At 36.3% G+C, this 25,522-nt stretch overlaps 1 protein-coding gene across 6 annotated transcripts in view; it reads right to left on the bottom strand.

The window, feature by feature from the left end:
• AFG2A (AFG2 AAA ATPase homolog A) overlaps positions 1–25,522 on the bottom strand; it is a 327,260-nt gene that overhangs the window by 282,139 nt on the left and 19,599 nt on the right. For all 6 annotated transcript variants that reach the window (XR_014244470.1, XM_082391397.1, XM_082391396.1 and 3 more), the window contains exon 10: positions 7,294–7,448. Coding sequence is in view for 5 of the 6 variants with exons in the window: in XM_082391397.1 (XP_082247523.1) it covers positions 7,294–7,448 (155 nt within the window). In the remaining variant the exon portion in view is untranslated. The remainder of the gene's footprint in view (positions 1–7,293; positions 7,449–25,522) is intronic.

Here is a 25,522-nt window from a genome sequence, read left to right as displayed (position 1 = left end):
CACTCCCATTTACCATTGCAACAAAAAGAATAAAATATCTAGGAATAAACCTACCTAAGGAGACAAAAGACCTGTATGAAGAAAATTATAAGACACTGATGAAAGAAATTAAAGGTGATACAAACAGATGGAGAGATGTACCATGTTCTTGGATTGGAAGAATCAACACTGTGAAAATGACTCTACTACCCAAAGCAATCTACAGATTCAATGCAATCCCTATCAAACTACCACTGGCATTTTTCACAACTAGAACAAAAAATTTCACAATTTGTATGGAAACACAAAAGACCCCGAATAGCCAAAGCAATCTTGAGAAGAAAAACGGAGCTGGAGGAATCAGGCTCCTGGACTTCAGACTACACTACAAAGCTACAGTAATCAAGACACTACGGTACTGGCACAAAAACAGAAATATAGATCAATGGAACAGGTTAGAAAGCCCAGAGATAAACCCACGCATATATGGTCACCTTACTTTGATAAAGGAGGCAGGAATATACAGTGGAGAAAAGACAGCCACTTCAATAATTGGTGCTGGGAAAACTGGACAGCTACATGTAAAAGAATGAAATTAGAACACTCCCTAACACCAAACACAAAAATAAACTCAAAATGGAATAAAGACCTAAATGTAAGGCCAGACACCATCAAACTCTTAGAGGAAAACATAGGCAGAACACTCTATGACATAAATCACAGCAAGATCCTTTTTGACCCACCTCCTAGAGAAATGGAAATAAAAACAAAAATAAATGAAGGGGACCTAATGAAACTTAAAAGCTTTTGCACAGCAAAGGAAACCATAAACAAGACCAAAAGACAACCGTCAGAATGGGAGAAAATATTTGCAAACGGAGCAACTGACAAAGGATTAATCTCCAAAATATACAAGCAACTCATGCAGCTCAATATCAAAAAAACAAACAACCCAATCCAAAAATGGGCAGAAGAACTAAATAGACATTTCTCCAAAGAAGATATACAGATAGCCAACAAACACATGAAAGAATGCTCAACATCATTAATCATTAGAGAAATGCAAACCAAAACTATAATGAGATATCCTCTCACACCGGTCAGAATGGCCATCATCAAAAAATCTACAAACAATAAATGCTGGAGAGGGTGTGAAACAAAGGGAACCCTCTTGCATTGTTGGTGGGAATGTAAATTGATACAGCCACTATGGAGAACAGTATGGAGGTTCCTTAAAAAACTAAAAATAGAACTACCATATGACCCAGCAATCCCACTACTGGGCATATACCCTGAGAAAACCATAATTCAAAGAGTCACGTACCAAAATGTTCATTGCAGCTCTATTTACAATAGCCAGGACATGGAAGCAACCTAAGCGTCCATCAACAGATGAATGGATAAAGAAGATGTGGCACATATATACAATGGAATATTACTCAGCCATAAAAAGGAACAAAACTGAGTTATTTGTAGTGAGGTGCATGGACCTAGAGGCTGTCATACAGAGCGAAGTAAGGCAGAAAGAGAAAAACAAATACCGTATGCTAACACATATGTATGGAATCTAAAAAAAAAAAGAAAAGAAAATGGTCAGAAGAACCTAGGGGCAAGACGGGAATAAAGATGCAGACCTACTAGAGAAGGGACCTGAGGATACGGGGAGGGGGAAGGGTAAGGTGGGACAAAGTGAGAGAGTGGCATGGACATATATACACTACCAAACGTAAAATAGATAGCTAGTGGGAAGCAGCCACATAGCACAGGGAGATCAGCTCTGTGCTTTGTGACCACCTAGAGGGGTGGGATAGGGAGGGTGGGGGGGGGAGGGAGATGCAAGAGGGAAGAGATATGGGGATATATGTATATGTATAAGTGATTCACTTTGTTATAAAGCAGAAACTGACACACCATTGTAAAGCAATTATACTCTAATAAAGATGTTAAAAAAAAAAGTAATCTACTTTTCCAAATGTGCTTTCCTGTTCAATTGTGATTACTTAAAACTATAAAAATGCACAATAGTTGGCAGGGAAGACTGGGATCTTCAAAGTGATAGAAGACACTCTTCTGTCTAGACAACAAGAAGCAAAATCAAAAGAAACCAAATTCAAAAGCTCTGCAAAGGACCAATATGGAATTAATAGAATTTCTACAGGTTGTACTATCTATTCCAAAAAGAAAAATCTGTTATTTAGTAAAGCATCATAGAAGCCCTCAATCTTCTCAGTCTGTAAGAAATAAAATATAGAATACAATACTGCTTTTATAAAACAGAAACTGAAATTCCTTCTAATTATCCTGAAGGTACAAGAAGAATAAAATGTAATTACGGTCAATTAAACTATTTAACTCATATCTCTGCACCAGAAAAGTAATGCTAATGAGCTCATCCTAGGTAATTCAACTCACTTGTCACATTCTGATGTTCTAGTCTCATCTGAAAAAGCGCCAAATGAAAATACAGCTGCAAATTTTGAATACGTAGTGAAACAGATAACCTTTTGATTATTCATATAATTAAGAGGTTTGCTAGTTTTTAAAATGGGAGTAAATGAGGAATGTTTATTTAAATAATGACATTTGGTAGACACTCAATTTGACCACCAACTCCCTCTAAGTTTAACCTGGATCCAAGACTGCAAACGGGTTTGGGGCTATACAGGTAGTCCTGAGGCTCTGGCTGCAGTTCACTTTACAAAAGTGGGTTCACGTGAAAGTAGAGTCCTATTTTTTTAATTGGCTTTTGGCTTATTCTGTACCAAAGGTCCAAATTCTGAAAACTGCAATCCAAAGGTAATATCAAAAGTGTACAGATGGATTCCTTCCAAATAATAAGGGATAACCTAAAACTACATAAAATAAAATAGAGAAAGCCAGGAAGAGGGGGTTGTTAAGATGCATATATGAATTACATAAACTTGATGGAATTAATTTGTATATATTTGGCTAAGAATGACTTTTATCAGTAATGATTGTTGTGATGTATACACAATGACTTACTGCAACAATAATATATAAATACAAATATTAAAAGCACTATATTTTTTTTACCTTAATAAAATGAGAATTTTTAATAGATCAAGAAAGCAACATGTTCTACAGAAAATATAAAATTTTCTACAGAAAATATTACTGTATATCCTTCCAGACTAGACAGCTTAACTCTATTATAGGCATCTGTATTCGAAAATTGTTAAATTCACTAACAGTAGTAAATTCACTAAAGAAATTAGTTGCTTTATAAAATATGAAAAATCTGAAGAATGTTTCATGAGGGTAATAATGGCCTATATTGTACTTTGGTACAGAAGAAGGATGATACACTCTTTTTAAAATATTTTTCAAATATCTGAAATTGACCATCTAATATGTTTTTTCATGAAAATTATAGTTATTTGCTCATTTATTCAACAAATACTGATTGGACATCTATTATGTGCTAGCCCTATGCTAAGTACTAAGGATAAAAATAAAAAGTAAGAACCTCTGGTCTTATGGAACTTCAAATTCATTTAAAAGCCATCCAGGTATACCCTTGATCTAAAAATTTAACATTTTTATAGGGAGGAGAAGAGACATAACTGATAGCTACCTTTCATTTTCTTTTTAAATCTCTCTTCATCTAAAACTTATCCAATATTATTCCTTGTAATAAAGAACTTTTCAGTGAAGAAAATAATCTAGTGGCAAGTAAAAAGAGAAAAGGACTAAAGTGAAAATAAAATGAGATTTTGTTTAAGCTCTTTGCAATTGTACATTTTTATCACATGATTAAAAATTAGAACAACCTTTCTGGGGAAAAAAAAAAGAAAATGATATTTGTCACAAACTTTAAAAATCACATATTTTAGTCTGGTAATTCCACTTCATCAAAATCAAAAATGCAAAGATTTGGACACAAATATGTTTATAACTATATGAGAGAAAAATAGAAAAAACCCTAAATATTTGAGAATGGAAGAAAGATAAAACAATTACAGTTTATCAACATAATAGTCTATTATGCTGTCAATAAAAAGATGTTTGCCAAGAAATTTTAGAGTAAAACATTTATCATATAACTTTAAATGAAAAAAGCAGAACATAAAACTATATATATCCTAAGATTAACTATATTAAGATACCTATATGCACAGAAGAAAATCTATAAAATTCTAAAAAATCTATTGGAACTGTGACAAAATATTAACAGTTATCTCTGGGTGAAAAACTGAAATTTTACAATGTATATTAGCATATTCAAAGATTCTAAGGATTCCTCAAGTAAAGAAATATAATTGACTTTCATCACTGATTAATTGTAAAATACATTTGACTTTTAACGCACCAATTGGTATAATCACCAATTCAGAAAGTCCAAAAAAAGGAAACATTACATTTAAGTAAGTGGCTAACACTTGTGGTCTCCTGAAATTAATAATGCACTATATTATAACTGGCAACATTCCAACCTTAAGACATTTCTTTCAAACTTTAGCAAGTGTGATTTAGAAGGTTTAATTTCACACACTAAATCTTTTCTCAAAAGATGCTGAATGCTCACTTTACTATTAAAAAAAAGCCTGCAATTAACTAGCTACTTGAAACAGGTTTTCTATAGCAAAATAAGTATTAAATCTTCTGCAGAAATAATTTGGAGATATTTTTGTAGGTGTAATAGCCAGAAATCAGAAGAGTGAACTTTAGGAATCCAATTATAGAAATGTTGACTTCTCAGGAAAATTTTTACAATCTGAAGTGAGCATGAAAAGCAATGTAAGAAAGTACTCTGACCAAGGCTAATCACTTTGGAGCTCATGAGTAACATCATAGTACACCATGGCCTTAGACCAAATAATAAAACGCCAAATGGAAAATGGCACAAGTCCATGGACTGTAAATACTGTATCAAAAGAAAATAAAGGAAAAACTCTTTCATTAGAGCAATTAAAAATGCAGTTTTAGTACCAGTTCCTGTGATGAATAAATCAGTTCAGCAGTTCTAAGAGCGGACAGCCACTGTTTAAACACATTCTTCATTGGCAATAACTTTAAGTTTAAAAGCCGACTGTAGGTTTCTTTAGCTCCTAAACTTTTTTAATCACTAAAATGTTTTGGGATGGCGCAGTTGGTTATAACCTTATCCCCTGAAATTTTCACATGAGGCATTTGATGATTAGGTGTCTACCTGACTCATTATATTATGTTACAGTACCCAATAAAATACAGATAAATACTGCAAATATTCATACCAATATTGGTATTCATACCAATCAATGTCCCCGAACTTTAGACCATAAGTTCCAAAGAAGTGAAGTTTCTACTAACCCAACATCAATCATTCTTCATTCTATAATTCCATGTCAAATTATTCATACGAAATTAGCATGTTCTCCTACAGAGCTTCTGAAAAACCCCAAAGTTGAGCTTTCAGTAGTAAATTTGAAAATGTTTCAAAAAGAATTCAAAATCACATTAAGCAGCCTAAACTAGCAGTTAGTCCTTGGGAATGTTCTTATCTCCAGGGTACCGTTTCCCAGCCTAAACTTACAAAACAACTGTGTTCTATAAGAAGCTAACAAGTGCCTGCTTCACTTAGCTTTTGCTAATGACCATAAAATTTAGTGGCTCAAAATAACTTTATTATTTCTGACAATTCTGAGGGTTAACTGGTTTCTCCTGGTTGGGGCAGACTTTGATCGGAGTGGGATAGTCTAGCATGGCATCACATGTCTGACAATTGGTGATGACTAGAATGAGGGGATCTCAACTAGGAGGGCTCATCTCTGTTCACACAGTCTCTCATCCTCCAGGAAGCTAGTACAGATTTCTTAACAAAGCTAATGCAATGTCAAAGACCAGCAAGAGAAGGCAAGCCCTAAGCACTTTCAAGCCTGCTTGCATTACGGCTGCTAACACTCCACTGGCCAAAGCAAGTTACATGGCCAAGTGCAGATTCAAGAATGGAAAACTTGACTCCCCAGCGTTAACAGTAGGAGCTACAAGACTGCAGTGCAAAAGGGCAAACGCAGTGATGGGAAGAATCTGTGGTCATTTTTTGCAATCTACCACACTGCAAAATGCTGCAAGTCTCTGCTCCACGTGGTCCATGGTGAAATAAGTTTAAGTAACAGCTCTCTTTTGACACTTCAAGATACATATTGACATATTACAATATAATATAATGCAGAACACACTGCCAATGCTTGTTTCAATGTTCATTTTCTAAAAATATTAATATATTCAAAGAAAACTATAAGGCCATCCCCCACCCCCGAATATTAGGCCCATGTGTATCACAGGTGACGTAACAGGTGGTCCATGCATAAAAGGTAACTTCTGTTGCCCTTGTGGTGATCTCACTGAAAACTCTGCAGAGACAGTCAATGATGAAGTATATGTAAAAGGACCCAAGGAAACATCAAGCATCATTAGTAGAAAGTATCATTAACTAGAAGATTTTTTTTTTGTTCTAAAATTAGCCTAGTTGACATTTTCTTGTAAAACTAAACATGGAATTAGTATACAACCCAGTAACTGTACTACACTTGGGCATTTGTTCCAGAGAAATGAAAACTTATATTCACACAATATCTGTAGAAAAATGTTCATAGAAGCTTTATTCATAATAGCCCCAAACTGGAAACAATCCAGATGTCCTTCAACTGGTGAATGGTTAAACAAACTATTGTACACATATACCATGGAATACTACCCAGCAAAAGAAAGGAACAAACTATTGATATATAACAACTTGCATGAATCGCCAGGGAATTACAGTAAGCGAAAAAAACTAATCCCAAACAATTGCATAATGTATAATTCCATTTATATAACACTTCTGAAATGACAGAATTTTGGAAACGGATGCAGGAACAAGGTGGGTGTAGTTATGAAAGGGCAAAGCAAGGGATCATTGTGGTGATGGAAATCCTCAGTATCTCGATTCTGGTGATGGATACACAAAACTTTACATGTAATAAAACTGCACAGAACTAAATACACAGACACACACGAAAACATAAATGAGTACAGGCAACATTGGGGAAATCTGCAAAAGATCGATGATTCTACAATATCCTGCTTGTGATATTGTATTATAGTTTTGTAAGATGTTACCATTGGGGGGGGGGGGACTGGGTAAAGGATACATAGGCTCTCCCTAAAGTAGTTCTTACAACTGTACTAAATCTACAATTATCTCCATAAAAATTTCAATTAAAAAAAATATTTTTTTAAGTTTAGCTTAGGAAGGTAGTTTCCCTGGGGTCTTAGTTTCTTTCAGAGTTTAATTCAAACAGTGTGGCTAGCATGAGGGTACAAATGACTTACATTTGGGACATCAACTGCTACCTCCCTCATGGCACTGGGCCTGATGTCATTCATCCCCTGCAAGAAATCTTGCAGGGTAATCTTCACCAGCCCAGCCATCTTGCTGTCAGGGAGGTTAGGGTGTTTCCTCAAGACTCTCCTCAAGGCACGAAGACCTGTAAAGAGAAAAGTAACACAAGCTTTGTCTTCCACCTCATAAATACACACTGAACCATTACCAATAAAAATAATAACAAAAACCCCAAAGCTCATGCATATTATAATATTTAAAATTTTGTGTGCTTGTGCATGTGCGTGCGTGCGTGTACAGTGGCGGGAGGGTGGGGAGGGAGAAGGGATAATGTGGGGGATGAAGGCAAAAATCTAAATGCTTAGTTTTGGCGGTAAAAATATGACAAACTGCTATGAAATATGAAAAGACAGATATTTTATATATGCGAAATAAAATTTACAAAACAACTTCCACAAAAAAGACCATAAAGGTTTGTCAAAATAACCTGTTTGGAGAATTTCTTTGAAAAGAGTAAAATATTAAAACGGTAACATACCTTTTGCCCTGCCCTTTTTGTTAATACACACAAACCAGAGTTACAAGTTTTGTAAGGTATTGGCAGAACATCTTGAAGGAAATGTTCAGTTGGCAGTTAGAAATGTGGTTTTCGAATTCAAAACAGAATCAAACTTCAGAGTTATGTGTATACACACGAGATCTGATATTATAGGAGGAGAAGAGACCTATAAAAGGGAAGCTAGAGAGGGATCAGGGATGGAAGAATGAGGGCTGACGTCTCAATCTTAGGAAAGTCGATCATTTGAGGAGTATAGGAACAAATGATGGTTTAGGCAGAGATAGAGAAGTAGAATCAGAATAGTAAAATACCACAAAGCCAAAAAGATGATCAACCAAGTCAAATTTAGAGAGATGCAAAATAACTTAAAAGAGATCATGCTGACCTAAAACATTACCGATGTTAGGTTCTTTGTTTTTGCTGTTCGCTTGGAGTTTAAGCACTGACAGGACTGAATGCCGCAAGCCATCCCCCCATCAAAGTTGCCAGATTTAGAGCCCCTTGATCTGTGACAAAGACCTCTAGTCTAGAGGGTAGCAAAGTCCCTATGTGCTCTTTGCCTGAGGGTATTTTGTGATGAAGTGCTATATTTGTGTTCTAGTACACAATGAAGTTCCACTTTGAAGAATTTTAGTCTCAGAGACCTCTTAGAAATCCAGTCTGAATAATTGAACTTGCCCTGGGACAACAACAAGCTCCATCATTTTTAATGTCTTTTGTCTAAAATGTTATGCCTCAGTGAATTTTTACTAAATTAAAATGATGCCATAATTGTCATCTTACTTGCCTTCATTTATTTGAACTTTGAAACAGAAGCATTGGTTCAAGGGAGGAAAACACAAACTCTCCCAAACAGAGGTTTGGATATCTTTGACTACTAAGGAAAAAGAGTGAATAATACACCACTCAGAAAATAGATCCACAGTAAACTTTCCCAAGGAAAGCTATCACTGCGAGTCTAATATTCACGGAGGTCTCCGAGACAGTAGGCTAACCAGAAAAAAAGCTACAAAAGAGGAAACTGAAGATGTATATAAAAAGATCACTATTTTCTATGGAAAATTTCTTAGGCCATACTCTGCAATCTGCAATCTATGTCACTTATTTAAGTCTATCTTACAAATACCTATATGGTTTTCTGCCTTCCAAAAATATTGAAAGATAATTCTTCACATCTCTCACATTTCTGCTTATCTTTCCAGCAGAAGCACTAACTGCCTCTGTTACATACTATCTTTTCAAGGATGCTTGTATACAGGAAGACAGAGTGTCTCCCTCCAAAGCAAAGGGCAGATATGCTTACTGCCCATTATAAAAGATTAAGGTTCCCTAAGCTCAAGGTTCTCCTGTAATGCCACCTTATAAGGACTCAGATGTCACCCAGCCCTTTTTGTATCTCTTTGTGAAAAGTGAGGCTCCAGGAGCTGGTGCAAATGCTGCTTCTCTGGCTACTTCTGTTGCTGTAAGTAGTAGTCTATCCTTTGACTCTGACCCAGGAATACTGTGTCTTCAGAAAGCACTTGTGAAACTTGATAACTTGCAAGTAGGGTAAAATCGCAAACCCTTCACAGTTCTTGACATGAAAATAAAAGTTTACTTTAAATTAGGCTGTTTCACTGCCCAACATACCTTTTAAATGGTGCAATCATAAAAAACTAAATAAATAAATCCTCAGTAATAAGGCACTGTGTTGTATTAAACAGCACCTTGGTGACCTGAAAGAATTAAAGCAGTTCTAAAAAATCTTACAAAAATGGAAGTGATCAAAAGACCAAAAGAATCTAACACTTCATGTCCCAAATGGCTATCTGGCAATACTTGTCAATATTTCTAATTTAGACCAGATACCTTACTCTTACCAGTACTGATATACTAGAAACTGAAACAAAGGAAGTGGTCTAATTTTCCCACATTTACGTCACAAGGCATAAAGTGGGACAATAAAGGAGACCAATTATTTTCATTTGAGAAAGGGATTTGGAAAGGGCAGCAGCCACTCACGAGGCAGGGACTGGCAGCCAGCTGAGCTGGGGACAGCCCTGTCTCCAAGTCAGTCAGAAAGGGAAAGACAAATACCATATGATACCACTTACATGTGGAATCTACAATATGACACAAATGAACCTGTCTATGAAACAGAAACAGAATCATGGAAATAGAGAACAGACTGGTGCTTGCCAAGGGTGAGGAGGTTAGGAGAGGGATGGAGTGGAAGGCTGGGGTTAGCAGATATAGGCTTTTATACAGTAAGTCCCCTACATACGAACCTTCAAGTTTCGAACTTTCAAAGATACAAACATGCATTTGCATGTCTAATCACGTAAGTTTGTTCACGTGTCTGGAATACATTGTCACATGCATGCATCCTCTAAAACTGGTTGAGCTTTTGTGTACTTTACTGTAGAGTACTGTATAGCAGCAGTCCCCAAACGTTTTGGCACCAGAGACTGGTTTCGTGGAAGACAATTTTTCCACAGACCGGTGGTGGGCGGGGGGGAGGGATATGGTTCAGGCAGTAATGCAAGCGATGGGGAGCAGCAGATGAAGATTTGCTTGCTTGCCTGCCGCTCACCTCCTGTTGTGCGGCCCAGTTCCGGGACCCCTGCTGTATAGAGTACAGTAGTACAGTATCTTTATCTCAAGCCCAGGATGTCGGGAAGCAACTGTAAAAGCAGCGGTGATATAGGTGGTACTGCTAAGAAACGCCAAGCAATAACGATGGAAACAAAAGTGAAAATAATTGAGAGAGTGGAGCGACAACAGGAAGAATAAGAAACTGAAGAACCGAAGAGATTCATGATGCAAGAAATGGCAAGGGGATTTTCTTTATTTGAGGAGGCACTGTTAGTTTTTGAGGCACAGGACGCAAACATAGAACAGTACAGGAAGGCTGCAGCAGCCATTCAGAATGCAATCCAGTGCTACGATGTCATCTATGACGAGAAAAAAAAGAGCTACTACCCGGACATCACTGGATCGTTTTTTCAAGAGGGTAGATAGAATTCAATCCAGCAAGGAACCAGAACCTGTGCCATCAATGTCAGGCGTGAGTGAAATTGCAGCTTGCCCTCCGTCTCCTATTGCTGACGATCCTTCGGTCTACCATCTCCCACCTCCTCTCCCTCCTCCAGTCAGTAACTCTTCTTGCCTGTTCACTCAGTGCCAGCCCCTGTATGCCAGCTGTTGTACTCTACTACTGTACTTTTCAAGGTACTGTACTGTAAGATTAAAAATGTTTTATTTTTTGTGTGCGTTTGTTTTTTATGTATTATTTGTGTGAAAAGTATTATAAACCTATTACAGTACAGTACTCTATAGCTGATTGTGTTAGTTGGGTACCTAGATTAACTTTGTTGGACTTACAAAAAAAATGGACTTACGAACAGGCTCTTGGAATGGTACTCATTTGTATGTAGGGGCCTTACTGTATATGGAACGGATAAGCAGCAAAGTCCTACTGTATGGCACAGAGAACTATGTTCAATATCCTATGATAAATCATAATGGAAAAGAATATTTTTTAAAGTGTATAGGGAGCTTCCCTGGTGGTGCAGTGGTTGAGAATCTGCCTGCTAATGCAGGGGACACGGGTTCGAGCCCTGGTCTGGGAAGATCCCACATGCCGCGGAGCACTAGGCCCGTGAGCCACAACTACTGAGCCTGCGCGTCTGGAGCCTGTGCTCCGCCACAAGAGAGGCTGCAATAGTGAGAGGCCCGCGCACCACGGTGAAGAGTGGCCCCCACTTGCCGCAACTAAAGAAAGCCCTCGCACAGAAACGAAGACCCAACACAGCCATAAATAATAAAAATGTAATAAATAAACAAAAAATTCAGGAGAAATTAAAGATAACACCACAGACAACACCATTTATTTATTAAAAAAAAAGTGTATATATATATATATATGTATGTATAACTGAATCACTTTGCTGTACAGCAGAAATTAACACAACACTGTAAATCAACTATACTTTGATTAAAAAAAAACAAAACTGTGTCTTCTGCAAGCACCAATAGCAGTCAGCCTCACCAAAACAGAAGAACCCATGCAGTTCATGTAAGGCTCACACCTTACACCCTAGAGTGACCAGGGTCCCCAACCCCCAGGCTGGGGACTGTTAGGAACCGGGCTGCAGAGCAGGAGGTGAGTGCCGGGCGAGCGAGCAAAGCTTCATCTGCCGCTCCCATCGCTCACGTTACCGCCTGAACCATACCCCCATGCCCCCCACCACACGCGAAAAAATTATCTTCCACAAAACCAGTCCCTGGTGCCAAAAAGGTTGGGGACCGCTGCCCTAGAGCATATAGTTCTAGTGACCAGAGGGGAGTGTGCTGCTGGGCCCCACAGAACGTCACCTACAAAAGGCCACTTCTCCAAAATCAGCCAACATAACTGACCTACCCAACACACAGAAAAAAAAACCACAGCAAAATCTGCAAAATGAGGAGACAGAGGAATATGTTCCAAATAAAGGAACAAGACAAAGGACTCAGAAAAAGGATTCAGAAAAAGGACTAAACAAAGGGAAGATAAGCAAGCTACTCAGTAGAGAGTTCAAGGTAATAATCGTAAAGATGCTCAGCAAACACAGAATGGATGAACACAGTGAAAATTTTAACAGAGAGAAAATATAATGAAGAAAACAAAGGTAAAGAATACAATAACTGGGGACTTCCCTGGTGGTGCAGTGGTTAAGAATCCACCTGCTAACGCAGGGACACAAGGCTCAAAGTATAAACAGCAAAATTAAGCAGAACTAAAAGGAGAAACAGACAAATCTGCAGCCTTACTTGCAGATTTTAACACACTTCCCTCGGTAACAAAAACAAACAAACAAACAAATATATATGTAGAAGTTATAAAAACAAAACTAACTCACCTATCTTAATTGGCATATATACAAAACAATAAATATCCAAAATAGTAAAATATCCATGCTTTCAAGGGTACCTGGAAGGAGTACCAAAACTGACCACAGGGTGGGACACAAAGCAACTCTCCATAAATTTCAAGGATTGAAATCATAAAGTTTATGTTCTCTGATTACAATAGACTTAATAGCAAAATCAGTAACAAAAAGATACCAAAAATACAAATATTTGGAAATTAGCCATTACATTTCCAAATAATTCATGGTCAAAAAAAAAAATCCAATGAAAATTGTTAATTTTTTTAACTGAATAATAATGAAAATATAAGATGAAAAGTTGTAGGATGCTACTAAAGCTGTACTTAAAGGGACAATGACAGGCATAATGCACATATTAGGGAAGAATAAAGGGTGAAAGTCAATGAGGTGCTCATCTTATAAAACAAAGAATAAAATAAACCAAAAACAAATAAACAAAACAAAACAGTGGGAAGGAAAAAATGAAGATAGGAACAGAAATTAATGAAATGGAAAACAAATGTGCAATTAAAAAAACAAATCAATAAAGCCAAAGGTTTATTTTCTGAAAAGGCTAATAGAGATAAATCTCTGGCAAGACGAATCAGGGAAATGTGAGAAAAGACACACATTACCAATATCAGGAAGCAAAAATGACTACTGAATGGTCTACACTACAGAACCTACAGGCCATTGAAAAGATAATAAGAGGATATCAGGAATAACCTTATACCAAATAACTCAAAAATTTAGATGAAATGAACCAATTTCTGGGGGGGGGGAACCTTATCAAAACTAATACACAAAGTACATAATTGAATATTCCAATAGCTATTAAATTCATTATGTAATTAAAACCTTTCCCACAAAGAAAATTCTAAACATAGAATGGCTTCACTGGTTAATGTTACAAAGTAGTTAAGTATGAATATAACACTAAGCTTACAAAAACTCTTGCAGAGAAAAAAAGAGGTCAGGATAATTCCCAACTTGATTCATGAGGCCAGCATAACCCTGTTCCTCAAATCTTAAAAGGACATTACAAGAAAACTGCAGACTGATATCTCTCCTGAACATAGGTGCAAATATCCTAAACAAAACATCAGCAAAAATATCAATATGTAAATAAAGGATTATACATCATGACAAGATGGCTATATTCCAAGAATGTAAAGTTAGCTTAGCATTTGAAAATCAATCAACATCATGTTCCATGTTAATAGAATAAAGAAGAGAATATGATTATCTCAATAGACCCAGAAAAGGAACGTCATAAAAATCAATATCATTAATTATAAAAACTAGGAACAGATGGAAATTTTGTTACTCTATCATATTAGCTACAAACAACAAAGAGCAAATATAATTCTTAATAGTAAAAGGTTAAAAATTTTCTCCCTAGGATCAAGAATGAGATAAGGATAAGTACTGTTATCACTTCTATTAAACACCATGTTAAAGATCCTAACCACTACAACAAGGCAAGAAAAAGAAGTGTAGAGGTTAAAAGGAATGAAAACTGTCATTATTTGCAGACTGTATACACAAAAAACTTTAACATGACTACATACTTTTATAAAAACTCAACCAATTTCCATACACACTATTAAAGTTAATAAGTGAATTTAGCAAGGTAGGTAGACACAAAGTCAGTACATAACAGTTTAGTTTTTCTAGATACCAACAAACACAATTAAAGTGAAACTTTACAAGATGTCATTTATAACTGCATTCAAAAAAACCTAAATACCTTAGAATAAACCTAATGAACATTATGCAACACTTCTTCACTTAAAACTATAAAACTGTGAGAGAAATTAAAGATCTAAAATAAACGAAGGGATCTACCACATGGTAGATAACTTGTAGATATTAACTTTCTAATTCTCCCTAAATTGATCAAGAGATTTAATAATTCCAATCGAAATCCAATTTTGTTTTGTCTTGGAAGGGAGGGAGTCTAGCAAGCTGATGTTTAAAGTTCTAGGCAAATGCAAAGGCCCAAGAATAGTCAAGACAATCTCGAGGAAGAAGAAAAAAGGTGCACTTACCCTCCAGAAATTAAGTCTTTTCAGAAGGCTTAAGTGATTAAAGATATTTCAGTATTTTGCACAAGGAGAAAGAGATCAATGAAACAGAACAGAGAATTCAGAACAAACCCAAACTCTTGATTTATGACAAAGGTAACACTGCAGAGCAAGAAGAATGGTCATTTCATTAACTAGTGCTGGTACAACTAATTATCTACATGGAAAAAAAGTGAAATAATTATAGATAGTAATGTAAAAGGAAAGATAATAAAGCATCTTTAAATGAAAGAATATAAAATAAAATATTCACAATTGTGGAATTTACATAGATTTCTTAAACATGATAAAAAAAATCACTATCCATAAAGAAAAATGTTGATAACTTGGTTCATTATATTTATGTTATAATAAATGTATATGGTTACAAACTTCTATTCCTCAAAGACACTGTAAAAAGAGTAATTATTTTTTAAAAAGCAACACAATAGAAAAATTGAACAGATATCTGAATAGGCATGTCACGAAGGAGGATATCTAAATGGGCAATACATATATAAAAAAGTATTCAACTCAGTCTTCAGAGAAATAAAAACACAATGAAATACTGTTAAAAACCCACAAAATTCTGGCAAGAATGAGAAGAAACTGGTATTTTCACACATTACTAGTGGAAGAGGAAATTGAAGCAATCACCACAGAAAACTTTTGGCAGTATTTACTAACAACAACACACACATATTCTATAACCTGATAATTCCACCCCTAGATATAAAGCAAACAGAAATGTGTACATCTGTGCACCAAAAAAAATATGTGCAAGAATACTGATGGCATCATTACTCCCAATATTTATACAATAAAATATAGCAATAAAAATGAACTAATGCTACAGCAGAATAAAATGATGACGCTCTCAAACCATAATATGAGAGAAAGAAGACAGCACAAAACAGGCTGAACTAATCTATGGTGTTAGAAGCCAGAAAGAGTGGTTGCCTTTTGTGTTGAGATGAAGAGTAGTGGCTGGGAGAGAATCTGATGGAAGTTCTAGGGCACTAATAATGCTTTATATCTGGTTACATATATAAATACACTCATGTGGTCACATGACTGTATTCACTTTGGAAAATGCATGGATCTTATAGTTTTTACACTTTTCTATATATGTTATATTTCAGAAAGAAGTTTATTAAAAAATAGAATACATAAAAAATGAAGTGAAAGGGAAAAAAACCTATAAACAAAGCCACTATAAACAAGGGAGAAAAGAACAGGACTTGAGGAGAGACAAGAGCATTCCCTATGTTAATGAATCTGCAAGTATTTTTTACAGAACAGTTCTCAATGAGAGAATCACTATTCTGTACCTGTGTTACTTACTTGCCAATTCAGTACAATTCATATTAAAGCAAAGCAAATAGTAAAATAAAATATCATGTCATGAAGCCACTGAGAAGAGATATTCATTGACTATAAGTTACTCTTTCACAGGTACTCTTCTTCAATATTAGTTCTATTCATTCATTCAAAATATTCACTTAGAAACTCCTAGACATAGTTAATTCATTCAACAATGTACTGAGCTCTTTTCTAGAGTACAAAAGAGCAAGAAGGCAGATAAACCTCTCATAGTGCTAACAGTCTAATAGAGAAGACATGATAACAAGTTATTATTATATACTGTGCCAAGTATTATGACATGGAAAGAACAAAGTGGCACAAAAACACGTCAGGGACATCTAACTCAGTTTAGTAGGATTAGTGACAGTTTAGAGTTAGATAACCCTCACAGAAATCATTTAGTATATTCCTTTATTTCACAAATGAAGAGAGACTAAAACATGTATACAAGCTAAATTAGTTAGACCTGAAAAATGAGTTGATGTTAAACTGCTAATATGGGAACTGAGGCCAAAGAGGCAGCGGAGTATTCAAGGCAGAGGGAACAGCATATATAAAGGCCTAGGGACAAGAATGAGCGTTAACACTTTAGAGATTATGCATCCCTGAAGAACAGTAGAAGACAAAATCTCTGTCCTTAAAGAGTTCACTCTTAGAAAGACGAAAGAACATGTTTTAAATAAACCTAAATCCATCTCTATTCATTTGTTTGTAGATATGTGAGAAGATGAAGTATGGCAGACTGTCAGAAAGGGAAAAAGAAAATAAGGAAGATTACAGATTTGCAAAAGCTGTAAAAACATTAACAAGGATACTGGAAATTCCTGCCAGAGCCCTTCAGATTCTTTCTCAATATGAGGTTCTATGATTCTAGACGCTGTACAGAGGTACTGTATTTTATACAAATGCTATTCTTGAAAATAACATAAGTTGAAACAGAATTTATATGAATTAAATGCATACCAGAGCTTATAAAGTTAAAGATCCTTGGAGCTATCATATTAATGCAAACCCTCCATGGTCCTAGATCTGCCACTAGCTCAGATGTCACTTGACATATAAAACTTAGCTCCTCTGGCCATCAGTTATGTCATTTATTAAATGGAAAGATTAAAATTTATCAATATTTTCCCTAAATTATTATCAGCTTTATTTTTTTTTATTTTATTGTTTTGGAAAAGGTAGTCTTTTTAATAACTGCTTTTGTCACCAGGTTAAGTCATGCAGTTACAAAGTAGTCAGAAATTTCTCAAAGGATATTATTGTTAAAAAAAGAAAAGCTCATTCTTACATAAATAATATCTAGTACTTCATTGGGACACTACTGTTCAAAAGGCCCTGGCCAAACAACTCCCAAAAAAAACACAACCCCAGGTTGTTTCCAGCCCATTGGGAATGAAGCCGTGTGCAGAAAATTCTATGATGCTAAGCTTAAATTATTAGACATCACCATTCCTCAGGAGGCCATACTAGAATCTATGGCAAGAAATTAAATTTTTAAAAATACACATATTTTTATAAACCAGAAGTCAACAATTAACTAGAGGAGCAAATGGACACATGTACATCATCAAGGAATATAGCTTAGGGCAAGCAATCTATAACATTTCCTTTCATTACTGTTTAATTTTAAAAATGTAAACAAAAACAGAAGCAATACAACTATGTTAAGAAACACAGCTTTGAAACAAAAAAACAGGTGTAGCTAATTAAATGTGTCATTTTTGCTTTCATTGTTTTATGTTCTAATGATCTCAAAAGTTTTGAAGTGGGAAACAAGTTGCAAGGAAGAGAACAAAAGGCAAAATGCCCCAGGCAAGCCTAATGCCAACACATTCTTTGCAGTATATGACATGTTCTCCTCAAGCCCCACATCACTATCCAGATATAATCACTTCCGGACAAGAGCAATTACTCTAACTTCATGCTCTTCAAAACCACCTGCTCCAGATTCAATCAACAAACATCTTGCTCTATGCATATGGAATCCTACAATTTTATACTTAATGCTTGCTAAATAATGATGTTATTTTTTGAGCATGCAATTAAGTTCCTTCCTTAGAAACTAAAATTCATCACAGGAGTAATAATGTTTTTTAGAATTATTATCTACCCTACAGACAATTATATAAAGAAGTAACATGAAACATGGGCATCTGGATCTCAGATTTGAATTGTAAACGTTAGGCATAAAATTTCTGAATAGTATATTCAGGCAAACGAAGACTGAAAGCAACTATAAAAATCTAAGTCTCTCTTTTTAAAATATACTTTCCTCAAAATATCAGAATTCCAGAAATGTCCTATCTGGAGTCTTTACTCTCCCTCAACTCAGTATTAACTATGGACAAGGTGATAAGTATCACTTGATATATCACTGGGAGAGTTCCATTTCTCACTCCTTATTCATAGAAAAGAAATTAAACAGAATACTCTCAAAGAGGGTATTGTGGTTCTTGCGTTATTTATATTACAAATGATTGGTATAACTTAGACTGACTGCAGAAGCCAGGTCTATTACAAATCCCCTATCACTTTTAAAAATTGCTTTTAAAAGTAATAGCACTATGGAAAGCACCCTGGTCTCAAGACCTGAATCTTGGGCCAAGACTTCACTAACTGCTTGAGCTTGGATGGATCACACAGTCTGTACTCATCTGTGAAATAAGGGAATGTACTAAATGATTTCTGATAGGGTCTTCTAGTTCTAAAACGACAGAATTAATTCACTTCACCAGTCCCAGGTTTTAACAAACTTTCCTAAAAATACAGCTTATAGTTTCAAAGTTTTAGTATCAAATTATTTATTACCTGGCTTACCAACCCTATTAAAATGCAGAGTTAGGAACAAAAAGGATAGTTTGCTTACAGCACAATTCTTATGCCAACAGAGGTTGAAGATCTATGGCTTGGTGGACTAGAGCAAGGTCCAGGTAAGAGGAGAGGAACCAGGAAAATAATGAAGGAATACAGTCTGACATGATTTTGACTTGGGGCGATGGGGGGCGGGGGCGGCAGGCCAATTATATTTGTCCCTTTTTTTGGAAGGTACAAAAACTCTAAATAACACACCATTAAAACTGAAAAAATAATTCACAGTCACTATCTCTGTTCCTTCAACCTTCAATCACCCCTCAATTTATTGCGATCTACTAGAACTACTCTCTTCCAAGGCCCTCGTGACCACCCAAGTACTAAGCACTTGATGTCACTGTGGTCTCTATACTGTCAATCCTGGCCCCACTATTTATTTCCTGTGTGATCTTGGTGAAGTTCCATAACCTCTCTGACCTAAGTTTCTTCACCTATAAAATGAAGATAACCATATAAGGAATGCTGTAAGAAATCATTAACACGTGTGAAGGCACTTCAAACAATGGATGACACATTGTACGTACTCAATTAGTGGTAACTAATAATATACTATTTCTAATTACTTCCTCCCTGAATGTTCCCTCATTTGAGTCACCACTTTTTTGGGGTTCTCTTCCCACCTCTCCAGCCACTCCTCAGTCTCCTATACCAGATTTTTCCTAACAATTCAACCTTTGAATGGTGGTGTTCCCCAGGATCCCTTTTTTCCTCAGTAGCAGGTTAAAACCTCCCTGATCCTTCACAAACACAACACAACATATTATAATTTTACCTGTTACACTGCTGCACTTCTCTGTGCATCTTGAGCTCTAAGAGGAGAAAGTCCAAGTCTCTCTTATTCACTGAGGTAGTCCCAGTACCAAGTGCAGTGCCTGGCTCAATAAATGAACGAACGAATGAACTCTGTTCATCCTCTCTAAGTGACTTCATTCATTTCAATGGCTTCAGTCATAATCTAACTGGTGACAACTCACTAAAACATAGATTTAACCAAGACTCTCATCTCCAAAACCTGCAATTCAAAGTCCTGCAGCTTAGACAATGTAAACAATAAAGAGGGGTAGAAGGTGGAGGACAGAGTGGGCAGGAAGAAGACATCGCAACAGTCCAGACAAGAGCAACGAAAAATAGTTTAAAAATTTTTTTAAAGCTGAAACTCTGAATAAATTTTGAAAATAGAGCTGACAGGATTTGATAAAGAGTAACAAAAAGAGGAATCAAGAATAACTCTCAGAAGTAACTTTCTTTTAGAAAGACTGATTTTTTTTTTTTTTTTTTTTAATTAGAAAGAAAACCTTTCCTTAGGTTTTCTACTTTTATAGCCTTGGCAAGGCAACTCAGAAAATTTTCCACTAGTGAAGTAAATAGGATATATCACTTAGAGCTTAAACAGAATCAAAACTACCACTTGTTTTTCTGAAACAAACCATTCAGCTCCAGTCATTTCAAATGAACAGCAGAACTAATATTAAGATACCCAATTCACTGACCAAAAAAAATGCCACTTCTCATATAATATCCATAATGTTTATGCAGTAGGAAAAATCCCAACATCACAAATATAACTATCACTATATTTCAGAATTACAAAACGGGAAAATTCATTGCTTTATGAGATATTATATTGCATAATTACTGCCTATTTATCCACCTACAATAATGAATAAAGATATGATCCCTTATAAAATGCATTAATTAGAGTGATAATCGTGATACATACATCAACTTAATTTTGTTGCTCTACTGCAGGGCTACAGTGGACTCACATGTGGGACGACGTGGGTAGGGGAAGGAAGAGACTGTAACTCTATGTATGACAGGAGAGCTCTCACGTTCAGCAAGAAAATCTGTCAGGGAGGCACCCCCAAAATAAGCCATATCTATCTCTAGTCTGCATATTTCTATTGATGGACAAGACTTTCACCCATCCAGGTTCAGTAAAAGTCACTACTCTAGCAAGGTAAAGGATTCTGCTAGACTTCCCTGATATCACTTGTACTAGAGTAACCAAATACTTCATAAAATCAGGAATACTGTCAAAATTCAAATAGGCATCTACCAGCGAGGTGCATAAATACACATAAAATATGAAAAAAAAAATTTTAAAAAGAGAGAAAGTGACACTTACCAAGGGCCTGTATAAACCATGAACACTGCTGTCAGGCTATACTTCTAAACCTCATAAGAACTCTTTTAAAAATGTTATCCAAAAAAAAAAAAAGTTATCCCTATTTAGCAGGTGAGGAAAGAGTTCAAGAGGTTAAATGGCTTGCCCAGTGACTCTCAGCTGATAAGGGGTACTGCTAGCATTTGAAACTAGAGCTCACCATAAGCTTTCCACAAAACCCCACTATTTCCCTGGACCTTATTTAAAAATATTGAATTTTTACAGAATCAACATTTTAATTCTAACTTAGAAAACAACATTGGCAGAATTCAAAAATGGTGGAAAATGTTAGAAAAAGAACCTTTCTTAAGAACTGGACTGTACACAGGAGATCTTCCATAAATTCCTGTTCAAACAAGCTAGTGAAGGGTGGGAGGGAGGACTAACAGCTATAAATATCTCAGAACCCTGCTACAAGACAGATAAAATTTTCCATTTCACAAGAAGTTATGTTATAGTAATTAGATTCAGTATTTTTACTAGACCTACGTAAGTGTAATAATGACAAAATCATTGTTTAAATAAGAGTTTTAATTCTTCCTGTTCTGTGATGGTATCTTATCAAGGCCCAAGCATTTGGTATGAACATGTTGAAATGATGTGTAATCAACAAGGATGCTAAAGATAAATTCGTAGAGATGTGAAGCAAATGCTTCCTTCCACTGTTAACAAAATGACCGAGTCCACTTCTTGAACAAATCAAGCTCTATTTATATTCACTCTCCTGAAATGGCACAGGCAGCCTTAGAAGGATAAGTTTATAATAAATCCCTGCATTTGGAAAACATTGTTGCTAAGCATCTTCTAACATTCAGCAGAGTTTATATAATTCATGTCTCCACTGCATAATTAACATTTCATGTTTTCTAAAAAAGTGTGGTATGCTTATCTATGTTGTTAATTTAAAACATTATAAATTTTGAGGGAATTAATAAAAGGCTATGCAACTAATTAATTAGAAAGGCAGCCTAATCCCAGGAGGCATAAAAACATAGACATTAAATGTCAGGATGTGTCAGAGTTGAGCTTATAAACAGCTTGTCTGCTTGAGATAAAACATTTCAAAATGCAGCTGCTCTTTGCTTAAAAAGGTGAGCTACAAAACATTAGGCTTTTGGACAAGTCACGACTCATCAAACCACACTCTAGCTCAAAAATTAATTATAAAGAAAACATAGCATTTGAAAATCAGTTTCACACCCAACCCTCAACATTAAACATTATATCTGCTCAGATAATAAGAGATCCAATTGTTGAAAGCAATACTACAGTAGTATTTCCAACTTTCTTATTTGTTATGGAGACAAAGTTTAAAAATACGGAAAATATTCAGTAACACTAGAATAAAAGATTAGAAAAGTTGAGAGTAATCACACTGCAAAAGACACAGCACCATCCTTACAAACTCTGGAATAGATTGCAAACCTTCGGTCCTCTGGAAAAGCATGCACAAACATATATACTACAAGGATTTTGATCTTTTGTATTAATAACCCACAAACAATAACCTTAAGATTAACAAAACAATCAGTAACATAGTTCACTTAGGTTTTATGAAATTCTGAATCACTTCAATGTATGTAATTACTAGACACCTGTGCACCACTTTTTATTAAAAATGGCAGGGCTTCCCTGGTGGCGCAGTGGTTGAGAACCTGCCTGCCAATGCAGGGGACACGGGTTCGAGCCCTGGTCTGGGAAGATCCCACATGCCGCGGAGCAGCTGGGCCCGTGAGCCACAACTACTAAGCCTGTGCGTCTGGAGCTTGTGCTCCACAACAAAGAGAGGCCGCAACAGTGAGAGGCCCGCACACTGCGATGAAGAGTGGCCCCCGCTTGCCGCAACTAGAGAAAGCCCTCACACAGAAACAAAGACCCAACACAGCCAAAAATAAAAAATATAAAAAAAAAAAAAATGGCAGAGCTTGCCCAACTAGAAGGCAGTCCAGGAAAAAGGAAAACCACCAGACAGCCAACACACAAAAAGCTCAGAGAACATACATGTCCACAAATCATAAGCAAGCAAATGTTCTAAGAAAAACACATGTCTACATTCTTACTTGTATTCTTAATTGTTAATCCTTAACTATTCCCTTAATTGTGGCTTTCTATCTTTCAGAATTATTTTTCATTTTAAAGTTTTATTCAGAACCATTATATATACCTGCAAGACAAACTTGGACACTCATTTTCTCCTACAGTCAGAGACTAAAATGATACAGTAGTTTAGAATAGTACATTACTATCACGTAAAAACTCTAGGAAGAAACTCAACACTATCAGTGAGAGAGTCAGAATTACATTACCTAAACTTAATGCAGTTATTTAAATCAGTTACAGAGAATCTCCAAAAATCGGAGAGCTGGTTGGCCTAGATCAGTGGTTCTCAAAGTGTAGCCCTTGGACCAGCAGCACTGATTATCACCTGTAACTTGATAGAAATGCAAATTCTAGTACCCCAGCTGGACCTACTGAACCAGTAGCATGCAGCCCGGAATTGTGTTTTAACAAGCTCTACAAGTGATTCTTATACAGGTTTAACGCAGGAGAACCACTGGCCTAAATTAATGATACATTTCCTGTTCGCAGGGAAGTACAAGACTGGCTACTTCAAATCACTTGGAAAACATTATAAATACTGATTCCAGTTTCCCACCTTTTTTATTCAATTAAGTATGGAAAGTGAGTGTGTGTGTGTGTGTGTGTGTGTGTGTGTGTGTGTGTGTGTGTGCCTGCATGGGAGCGTGCATGGCTTCCCAGGTGAACCTGAGGCATAATGAGGTTTTAAGAACCAATGACCTGGGAATTCCCTGGTGGTCCAGTGGTTAAGAATCCGCCTTCTGTTGCTAGGGGACGCAGGTTTGAACCCTGGTCGGGGAACTAAGACCCCACATGGGCAGGTCAACTAAGCCCGGGTGCCTCAACTACTGAGCCCGCGTGCCTCAACTAGAGAGCCCAGGTGCTCTGGAGCCCGTGTGCCGCAAGGAAGATCCCATGTGATTCAACTAAGACCCAACACAGCCAAAAATAAATAAAATAAATATTTAAAAAACAGAAACAGGGGTTCCTACCTTTAAAAAAAAAAAAAAGAACCAGTGACCTATGTCAGTGGCTCTCAAAGTGTGGTCCCCACACCAGCAGCAGGAGCAGCAGCAGCAGCTGGGAACATGTTAGGAATTCACAGGTACCAGCCCAGACCTACTGAATCAGAAACTCTGGGAATAGGGCACAGCCAGCCATCTATAGTTTACTAAGTTCTCCAGGTGATTCTGATGCACGATAAAGTCTGAGAACCTCAACTCCAAGTGATCTGTCTGGAATTGGGAACATGTGAAATGAACCTGAATTCTGCAGAAAAGAATAAATAAGAGACAGAACTAACTTGTGTACTCAGGAATACATCTCTTGGAGCTGGAGTCTCTCGCTTTCCTCACAAATTTGGAGGTCAAGGTGCCTTACTTCCCAGATAAGCCAGTGGGAATTCTCAAGCTGTCCACTTAAACACAGCACAAATGGTGAACAATGAAAATGCCTCCTAAAAAGCACTGGTTTTAAGCAAGATGTATTTAAAGTCCACAGTCAGAACCATAGCTGAGAAATCTTGTCAGTGGGAAGCCAAAAACTGACTGGAAATGTTCATAAAAATAGCAGCAGTTATTTAAGGCACCACAGGACACTACCTTGTCTATTGCTACCTATAAAGGTAGCAATAACCACTCGGAGTTGTTTCCTTAGCACAGAGCAGGGATTTCTAAAGGCAAGAAAGGACAGGAGGAGATGAAGCTCAACAGGGGTTTAAAGACAAAACTCAACTCAACTCTGAAGTTAATAAATATTTTTATTACTCTACCAAGAGGAGTGGCGTGGTAATTACGTCTCGCTTTGTCTCCCAGTTTTCACATACATTTCTCAAATACTTACTGAGCATATTGCCTCTAAATATTAAAATTTTACCATGACTCTTTTTGTAAAAAATATGATTCTAACTTTGTGTGTAATTCTAAGGTCAGTGTAATAATTGCGACTGCTTCTACTTGTCCAAGGACACTTACTATGTTAAAAAAAAAGGGGGGGGGGGCACAGCGGTTCAAACTTCCCTAGGCAGTCATTTTAAAAGACTAAGAGCCATTCAACTTTTCCCCTAATAACTCCTCTAAATTTGAACTTAGTTAGAAGGCAACATTAAATGTTCAATTCTTTTTATCTATAACTAGGAGAATACGTAGTTCAAATTTACTATATAGCTGAGTTTTTTCTTCCTATGCTCAATGCACACATTAGGGGTGCCCTTGTATATTC

This window comes from Balaenoptera borealis, assembly GCF_965194805.1.
Source record: "Balaenoptera borealis genome assembly, chromosome: 4".
Lineage (NCBI taxonomy): Eukaryota > Metazoa > Chordata > Mammalia > Artiodactyla > Balaenopteridae > Balaenoptera > Balaenoptera borealis.
This window is presented reverse-complemented; position numbering and strand designations above follow the sequence as displayed.